At 46.5% G+C, this 10353-nt stretch overlaps 1 protein-coding gene across 3 annotated transcripts in view; it reads right to left on the bottom strand.

Moving 5' to 3' along the window:
• LOC147025069 (T-cell surface glycoprotein CD4-like) overlaps positions 1–10353 on the bottom strand; it is a 92943-nt gene that overhangs the window by 45807 nt on the left and 36783 nt on the right. For 2 of the 3 annotated variants that reach the window (XM_085885626.1, XM_085885625.1), the window contains one exon: positions 26–385. In XM_085885626.1, coding sequence (XP_085741752.1) covers positions 26–385 — 360 coding nt within the window. Of the gene's footprint in view, positions 1–25; positions 386–5767; positions 7013–10353 lie in introns of those variants that run through there. The other variant, XM_085885624.1, reaches the window with a different exon arrangement.

Here is a 10353-nt window from a genome sequence, read left to right on the forward strand (position 1 = left end):
ATTAATGAACATAATAAATATTCACCTTCAGCAGTAACGAGGTTCACCGTGGTGAGTGTGGTTCGTTTGTGAGTGGAAAGATTAGTGTGGATACAGGTGAAAGTTCCATAATCATCAAACCGTACAGGTGAGATAAGAAGAGAAAAATCTCCTTCTGTGACTCCATGGCCGGTGATGTTCATGTTATTATTAAACATCCTCCGAGTGTTTCCTTCATTCGGAAAGTCTCGGTACAGGAAGTATTCACTGTGTGAGTTTCTCCTGCCCCATCCCATCCGAGCCCGTTCTCCCCACAATGATCCGTTGAACAAACATGGCAGCGTGACCGCGTCACCCCCACGAACAAACACCGATTTCTCTTCCACAGCCCGTGTGTGTTGTACATCTGAAAACACAAGAACACATTGTGAGTTATTAACTTAATTATTTATAAACATTTCCAGGTTTGTTCATCACGTGTTTATTTGATTCAAATTGAATCACGTGGTCAAGGAAACATTTTAAAATATTACAATATCGTGTAAAATATAGGGGGGAGGAGTGGGGAGGATGGGCGGTTGAGGAGGAGGAGTGGGGGAGGATGGGGGGTTGAGGAGGAGGAGTGGGGAGGATGGGCGGTTGAGGAGGAGGAGTGGGGAGGATGGGCGGTTGAGGTGGAGGAGGAGTGGGGGAGGATGGGGGTTGAGGAGGAGTGGGGAGGATGGGCGGTTGAGGAGGAGGAGTGGGGAGGATGGGCGGTTGAGGAGGAGGAGTGGGGAGCATGGGCGGTTGAGGAGGAGGAGGAGTGGGGAGGATGGGCGGTTGAGGAGGAGGAGTGGGGAGGATGGGCGGTTGAGGAGGAGTGGGGAGGATGGGCGGTTGAGGAGGAGGAGGAGTGGGGAGGATGGGCGGTTGAGGAGGAGGAGGAGTGGGGAGGATGGGCGGTTGAGGAGGAGGAGGATGGGGGGTTGAGGAGGAGGAGGAGGAGTGGGGAGGATGGGCGGTTGAGGAGGAGGAGGAGTGGGGGACGATGGGCGGTTGAGGAGGAGGAGTGGGGGACGATGGGCGGTTGAGGAGGAGTGGGGGAGGATGGGCGGTTGAGGAGGAGGAGGAGTGGGGGAGGATGGGGGTTGAGGAGGAGGAGGAGTGGGGGAGGATGGGGGGTTGAGCGGGGGCGGGATTCCTAACTCAGGACCCAATGGACTCGTGTTTACGACAACCCGGAATTTGATGCCATTTTGTATCCATTGAACACGACTCGCTGAACCCTCATCCATTGTTCATGAAGTGAAATGTGTCGGTTTTCTAATCAAAATGTCTCGTTACCCCCAAAAGGGAGATTTTATTACTTATGCCCCGGGCACAACGGATCGTACGAAATTTTGTCGTGGTAGACCCATAAAATATTTGTCGTGGCCAGATCTTGCAACATGCCCGAAATCTATTTTGAGTGGTCACAAGGGCGACGATACATTAAAGATGGTTTGGCGATGGGGACGCGACAGAAAAAAAAGATATGTCGTGGGTGTGTCACAAGTCAGTGGTGTGACAGTCGTGGGACCATCGTTGGTTGTCGGGCATTGTCGGGGGCTGTTTTTCACGTGATCACGTCGTGGTTCACTCGTGGGATTGCGTGTGCGACAGTCCTGCGACAGTCATGGGACAGTCGTAGGACAGTCGTAGGACAGTCGTGCGACAGTCATAAAATTGTTTGACTAAAATTTTTTCTTCTGGTACCCACGACAAGATATTTATCGCACGACAGTCGCAAGACTCACGACAACCACAAGGCATAGACACCACAAAAAAATGGTCGATCAAAAAAGGTGCATGTCCAATTTTGCCTCACGACGGCAAGTCGATGCCACGATGCTCAAAATTTCGTAGGACTGTCTTGCGACGACCCCCGATGACCCACGATTTGCCCAAGTTTTCTGTCATGTCATGGCACAAATGCGTCGTGGGTTGGTTGTGACCAAGCCATTAATGATTTACTTCCGTTCTTTCAACGATTCAAAATAATCATCTATCATCATATACATGAATGATTTAACCTTACAACACATCACAGGAACCCCGGCATAACGAGGTGTAACGTGCGAGTAAAGGTTCACACTGACGAGTGCCTGATTCAAGGTGAACAGAGTGAGTGAGTAGAAGAACTGAAGAACAACACAGGCAGTGACAGAATGGAGAAATTTGAAAGAAGTGGAATAACCGAAAGTGAAAGAGAGAAATGGAGACACACCATCCACACCAGGTGTTCACACCATCCACACCAGGTGTTCACACCATCCACACCACGTGTTCACACCATCCATACCACATGTTCACACCATCCACACCAGATGTTCACGCCATCATACCACATGTTCACACCATCCATACATGTTCACACCAAACACACCACATGTTCACACCATCCATACGACATGTTCACACCATCATACCACATGTTCACACCAAACACACCAGATGTTCACACCATCCATACCACATGTTCACACCATCATACCACATGTTCACACCATCCATACATGTTCACACCAAACACACCAGATGTTCACACCATCCATACCACATGTTCACACCATCATACCACATGTTCACACCATCCATACATGTTCACACCAAACACACCAGATGTTCACATCATCCACACCAGATGTTCACACCATCCTTACCACATGTTCACACCATCCATACCACATGTTCACACCATCATACCACATGTTCACACCATCCATACATGTTGACACCAAACACACCAGATGTTCACACCATCATACCACATGTTCACACCATCATACCACATGTTCACACCATCCACACCACATGTTCATACCATCCCACCACATGTTCACACCATCCACACCACATGTTCACCATCCACCCAACATGTTCACACCATCCACACCAGATGTGCACACCATCCACACCACGTGTTCACACCACGTGTTCACACCACATGTTCACACCATCAAGAGAGTCGAGAATTAGAAAAAATAACAATTGTGAGTGAAAAAAAAGAAAAAGAAATAAGATTGATTCATTGATTGATTGTGTGCTCTGCCTGAAGGCAGGTCCTTCTCTGCTCAGCAAGTGACACGAGGTGGTTTGCCATTGCCAACACAGCAGTTAGTCAGAGTAAGAATTTGTAATTTGACCAGGATGCCGGTGATAACTCTCCTCTCATGGTGAAGGACACAGTGGGATATTTAACATCCACCTTCTAATGACAGCACACAGGACATCCGGCTTAACGTCCATTGAAGGGCACACGTACACAGGACGGTACAATCATTGATGAATCATCCTTCCTGTGAAACACCGGGATGACAGTTTTTTTTTATATACCTTGTTGAGGCTCGTATGAGAGCGAACACACAACGCACATCAAGGGGGGCATGAGACAGGAGGGGAGGGTGTGGGAAGGACAAAATAGTGGGGAACAGAGACATTTGGAGATCTGTGGAAGGGAGAGGGATGGGACGGGGGACATGGGGAATAGAAGATGGACATTACAGGGGCTTTCAGGAAGGAAAGCAGGGGAATTGAAGAAGGTGGGCTTGGGTGGATTATCGTGGGTAGAAAAGATCGAGGATTTGGATGGGGGATGATAAGAGGTGGTGGTGAACAGCTGTTTTGAAGGCCTGGAGGGAAGAATGGGATTGAATAGAGTGAGGGAGTTTATTCCAAAGGCGGGAAAAAAGAGGAATGAAAGAGTGAAGGTGAGCAGTGATTCGTGATTTTGGTAGTTTTACCAGAAAGAGGTTGTTGGCGGACCTTAAGCGCCCTGCAGAAATGTGGTGGGGACAAATCGCAGAGAGAGCAGGGGGGCAAGGCTGGAGAGGAGACGGTAGAAGACAGAAAGACCACCGACCAACCTGCGGTGATTGAGTGAGAGGCCCAAAGACTCAGCTTCATTGTGGGAGATGCTGATGATCCGAAATGCCCTGGTTTTGACAGCGTGAAGCCGAGAAAGATGGGAGGCAGGAGCACCAGCCAAGAGGGGAGAGCAGTACTCCATCAGGCTACGGACAAAAGCTTTGTAAGTGGTCAGGAGCTCAGGAGGGCCGAGGAAGGACTTAGCACGACGGAGGATTCCCAGTCGGCGACTGGCTTTGGAGGCGAGGTTTGAAATGTGACTTTCCCAGGAAAGGTCATGGCAGATAGTGAGACCCAGAAGCTTGAAAGAAAAGACTTCCTCCAGAGGATTGTTGAGAAAGTGGATGGGGGGGTTTTGTAAACGGTCCTTTCGAAGAGACATAGTGAGAGTGTGAGATTTGTCCAGATTGAAAGACATGTTCCACGTGTTGGACCAGTTTGTGATTTTATCCAGATCTGCAGTGAGCGAAGAAGCTGCTGCTTGCCGGTCTGAGGGATGACTGATAGTACGGCAGAGGGTGGAGTCATCGGCAAAGAGAAATAGAGGATTTTCCAGAGAGTCCGAGAGATCATTGATGAAAACCAGAAAAAGAACAGGGCCCAGAACGCTACCTTGAGGAACTCCAGCCTGCACAGGAAGAGGGGATGAAAGAACTCCATTTAGGGCCACACGTTGACTGTGACAGGAGAGGAAGTCTGCGAGCCATGAGTGGAGATGGCCTTGAATACCATGGGAAGAGAGTTTGGTGAGTAGGGCAGGGTGCCAGACTGTGTCAAAAGCACGTGATATGTCCAGGGATACGGCTCGGATTTCCTGTCTGGCATTGAGGACCTCCATCCATTGATGGGAGAGCAGTAGCAGCATATCCAGGGTAGAGTGACCTGGTCTGAAACCAAATTGATGATTGGAAATCAAGCCATTGGAGAAGAGGAAGGATTTCATATCTGAAGCGATGATGGATTCCATAACCTTGCTGATGATTGGGAGAAGGCTGATTGGTCTGTAGTTGCAGGGATCTGTTTTTACACCTTTTTTATGCAGGGCAGTGATGTTAGCAGATTTCCAAGCAGATGGCAGATGACCTTGGGAAAATGAGAGGGTGAATAGAACAGAGAGAGGGTGAGCAAGAGCAGAAGAGCAGGCTTTGAGGACACGTGGGCTGATGCCGTCTGGACCGGTTGCAGAATCTGAGTCGAGGTTTGACAGCAAGCTCTCCTCAAGCTCAAATGTCCCTCACTCGATTTCACAAAGTATTCGAACCCTTGGATCATTTAAAATGTCCCTCACTCGATTTCACAAAGTATTCAAACCCTTGGATCATGTCAAATGTCCCTCACCAGATTTCACAAAGTATCCTCACCCTTGGATCATATCAAATGTTCCTCACCAGATTTCATAAAGTATCCTCACCCTTGGATCATATCAAATGTCCCTCACTAGATTTCATAAAGTATTCTCACCCTTGGATCATTTCAAATGTCCCTCACGAGATTTGCACAAATATATATTAAGCCGGGTGTCTCATCTCCTAGCATTAGTAGACGTTAAAGTTCCTCCCGTGTCTTTTGCGAAGTGGCTGAGTTATCATTGGCATCCTGAACGAATCACAAATTCCATCCTAAATCACCTTCATTCTCCAACCTTATTTCAGGATTCTTGATCAGAAAATTATTCGTCAAATTCACTTTCTGACGAGTCTGAAGCGAGTTGTGTGGCCATTATCCATTGCGTGCAAAGAAAATCATTCCCTCACTTAAATCATGATTAATGACCATGGGAGTTTTCTGAATTTTTTTTTTTTGGGGGGGGGGGGGGTACCCACCGGGTTCACTTTTTTAACTGAAACACCTCAAAAAATTATGAGAACTACAAATCGGGGCAATACCCCTGGGTGCTCACCTGGTAGCAGCTGGATAAGATCACCAGGGAACCGCTGGTCGGCATAAGCCTGATGTTGGCTTAGTGGCTCGGGTGGCTGATTTAGGATCCCAGGGTCCTGAGCTTGAGCCATGTTGGCTACTGAATTAACACCAGTTGGGTTGACTCAGCCTGTCATCCTTCTGAGGTTGGCAAAATGAGTACCAGTGTACTGGTAGAGGGACACAGCATTTTCATATCGTCGAGCCCAGGAAACACAGAAACTGGTGTGATTACGGATCACCACAATGGCTCGCAGTGTTCGTTTAATCAATCATCTTAGAACCTCCCACTTCTGGTTTTTGTTGTTGTTTCACAGCATCGGGAGGGTACAGTGGAGTTAAATGTATTCAAAAGTATCCAAACACAATACAAACCATAATCATGACATCCCTCCCCCATTTGAATCGGAAGACTGTGCATGAGCTTACTGTTCCATCATTTAAGCAACTCGACCTTCCAAATTTCCCAAAACAAATTCACAACATTTCACCTTCTTACATTAAATCGCAATTGGATTCATTCTTTATCAAATAATTGCAATCTGACAAAAGTTTTGTATTTCCTCGGCAATCTCTTCTCTCGGTGTGGTCTGCCTGGAGCATGAGGTAACAACGATGCATCCTTCTGATCTTGCCTTGTATGTTGATCTGGTGATACCTCTGGATCTCAAAATTTCTCTGCCACGTCCACCTGTGGAACTCTGATGGGTAGTTCAGCTGCCTCATCAGTTTCTGCACCCCTCTGTGCCCCATCTCCTCGCGTTGCCATTCGTTGCTCGATCATCACTTGATCTCTCTCTGGAACACCACTTGTCTCCAGATTCCCCATATCAGGAACATTCTGATGTCGATACTTCTTCATGTGTGACGTGTTTGGCATAACAAACTCCATCTGGTAACTGTATTGACACATTGCTTCCTGTCATGGAAAACACAGTGTAAGGGTCTGGCAGGAAGGCTGTGTCAAGTTTTTTTGGATTCTCTCATTTCAGCAATGCTGTATCTCCTGGCAACATGCCAGATTATTTAGCATGACGTCGATGAGTCGCATGCAGCTTCGCTGATCCCTTGTTCTCAACATCCCAGTCTTGAACCTCCTGGTCAGCCAAGATGTCCTTCAGCTCCGGCATCTTGGTTCGGATTCTCCTTCCAAATAACAGCTCTGTTGGGTTTTCCCCTGTGGTAGAGTGAGGTGCTGCCCTGTATGCCACAACATATGACAACATTGCCTCTTCCCAGTCCCCCCCCCCCCCCCCGTCAGCTTGTGCAATCTTCATACGCTTCTCCAGAGACTGGTACTGACGTTCTACTTCACCATTTTCCTGTGGCCACTTTGGAGTCACACGATGGTGGTAGATGCCCATAGTGTCCATGAAATCCATAAATATCTGAGCAATTAATTGTGGGCCATTGTCTGAATACCATGGCATACCATGCCTCGCAAAAATCTCTGTTAATGCTGCCACCAGTTTCTCTGCTGTTATTCATCTCATCATTACATACTCATAGTAATGACTGGAGGAGTCAATCACAACCATTACTGACTCTCCAGACGGTAACGGACAAAAAATGTCAACAGCTACATCCTCCCATGGTCCCACTGGAAGCAATGTACTTTGGACAGGCTCTGGCGGATTTGGTCGACTAACAAGTTGATGTCCATGGCAGGATTTGACGCATTTCTCAATGTCTCTTTCCATTCCTGGCCACCAGACTTTTGTCCTCAGGTTCTGTTTGGTACTAACAATTTCCAAATGACCTTGATGTGCTGTCGGTCCCTCCACAAGCTCAATTATGTCCTGTTCAATAAGTTCTTGGATCTTTGCTTCAACTTTACTTCGCAACCCTAATGGTGTTCTTCTCACCGGCTGACAAACTGGTTTAACCTCAGAGTCGATTGTCAGTTTAACTTGGCAGCCTTGTAGCTTTCCGACCCTTCTGAAAACCGTCTCGAACTCATGTTTCAGATCTGTCTCAGATGTCACAGAGTTTACTCCCTGCCTAATGTGTTATATACCCAATGCCTGGGCAGTCTCTTTACTTATCAACGGCTCCCCCTTTTCCTCAATTTCCAATAATTCCACACTTGTCTTCCACCAACGCTCACTTCTGCAGTAAAACATCTCACCGTCTGAAGTGGCTCCGTTGAGGTGCACGGTTACAGCTTTTGTGCATTTTCATGACTTGCATGTTATTTTATTTGCTTCATCTTTTCCCACATCTGAGGCCCTGTCTATCACATTGCTGTCACTTCCAGAATCCACCAGGATCTGCACATCCACACCACCAATCACAGCAGGAACTTTCTCCTGATGCCTATGTCCCTTTACTGTAAAAGCACAGCCATCCTCATCACCATCATCATCATCATCGTTGCAGTTTCTGATCTTCTCCACTCAACTAACATTTTTGCCACAACTATCGGTTTTACATTTAAACTTCCTCGCAAAATGATCCTTTCCCCTACATTTTCCGCATAATTTCCCTTTAGCAGGGAAACTCAAATCATTCCCACGATGTCCCAGATGTCCACATCTGAAGTATTCTTCATCTGTCTTACTCGGGCAGAACCTACTCTTACCTCTCTGGGTAATCTTGTTGACATGACTACTGGAGTTTGACAGAGACTTTCCAACATATCCAGTATCCAATTTCATCGCCTGAAATTGAGCTTCAACTGTTTCAAACATTCAAACAAAACTTCAATCTTCAAACTTTCAATCTTCAAACAAAAGATTGAAGAAATCTTTTGTGTTTCTGCCAAAGTAAGACGGTCACCTTTCTCAAGTAATTTGCGTCTCAGGTTATTGGACCTGCAGTGTTGAACCACTAGGTCACTGATCTGATTCTCCAGATCCCTCTCTTCGTTGCATCCCTCAGAAGCTTGTTTCAAACATGTCACAAACTGTGCCACAGTCTCCCCCATCAGTCTGCATCATCTAACGGAAAACATGGTGCTGAAACGTAGCATTAGTCGTTCCCATGTAATGACCATTTAGTGCTCTCACCGCTTCTTCATAATTCTCTTTTTCTCCAGTGTCATGAAGCATTTTGAAGGTCTCTCTCACTGCTGCACCAGCATTGAACAATAATAGTGCTCTCCGCTGTGCTCTTTGGGCTGTAAACGCACCATCCAAAAATAGGCCTCTTCTGTCCACATACGATTCAAACTCTTCAAGCCAAGCCCGCCATCGCACACTCATGACGCTCACATCACCCGTCGTATCGAACGACTTTATGCCTCGAATATCAGATAAATTGGTCCCTCCAAATGCCATCTTGACGATGCACACTTGGTTGACTTAAATCCTCATCGCCATTGTCACATCGTCGAGCCCAGGAAACACAAAAACTAGCGTGATTACGGATCACCATGATGGCTCGCGGTGCTCGTTTAATCAGCCATCTTATAACCTGTTGTGGTTGTTGTTTCACAGCATCGTGACAATACATGTAACTCCACTGTACTCAAAATTCTCCAAACACAATACAAACCATTATCATGACAAGCATCAGCAGCACACCAGTGTACTGGTAGAGGGATACAGCATCAGCAGCACATGAGTGTACTGGTAGAGGGGAACAGCATCAGTAGCATAGCTCTGCTTACAAGAAATGATAGCTGCCCAGCAGCAAAGCTGCCATACACAAGAACAGAACTGGTAGGCATGGATGACCCACAAAATATATAATGGAGAAAAAAGTGAATAGCTCTGGATTTATTTTTTTATGCCACGAACAAACCTTGGTACATCACGGGTGATAAACGTTGTAGTCAAGTTTCATCGAAATTGTGTGTGTGGTTTTTTGAGAAGAAAGCAAATACATATTTTGGGGGGGGGGGGCGTAAACATCTGGAAAGCACGTAGAATCCCTTAGACCCTAAATTTTTTTTAATGTCATGAACGAACTTTAGTACATCATGGGTGATGAAGGCGGTGGTCAAGTTTCATCAGTATTGTGTGTGTCATTTCTGAGAAGAAAGTAAATACCTATTTTGGGGGGCAACCTCAACATAGAATCCTTTCGACCCCAAATTTTTTAATGTCATGAACAAACTTTAGTACACTATGGGTGATGAAGGTGGTGGTGAAGTTTCATCGGAATTGTGCCTGTAGTTTCAGAGAAGAAAGCAAATACAGTACATATTTTGGGGGTCAGCCCCCCTTATACACCCCGTTAGAGCCAGATTTTTTGAATGGCATGAACAAACTTTGGTACACCATGGGTGATGAAAGTTGGAGTCAAGTTTCATCGCAATTATGTGTGTCGTTTCTGAGAAGAAAGCAAATATCTCTTTGCACCTATTTTTGGGGGCAAACCCCAAAGGCCCCCTCCAGTCCCGATTTTTTTAATGCCATAAACAAACTTTAACTAACACCCCGGGTGTTAGAAAAATTCCATCGTTACTTGTACAATTTTTGAACGGCCACGAACCGGAACACCGATCTTCAACATCATTATGAGTAAGACATGGGACAAAAGGCCCCTGGTCATGAGAAGAAAAAAAAACCCCTCAAACACCTGGAACATGGACTGTGCATGGTACGAGTTTCTGGTAGGCAG

This window comes from Eptatretus burgeri, chromosome 6, assembly GCF_056783735.1.
Source record: "Eptatretus burgeri isolate ZD-2024b chromosome 6, Ebu_testis_v1, whole genome shotgun sequence".
NCBI lineage: Eukaryota > Metazoa > Chordata > Myxini > Myxiniformes > Myxinidae > Eptatretus > Eptatretus burgeri.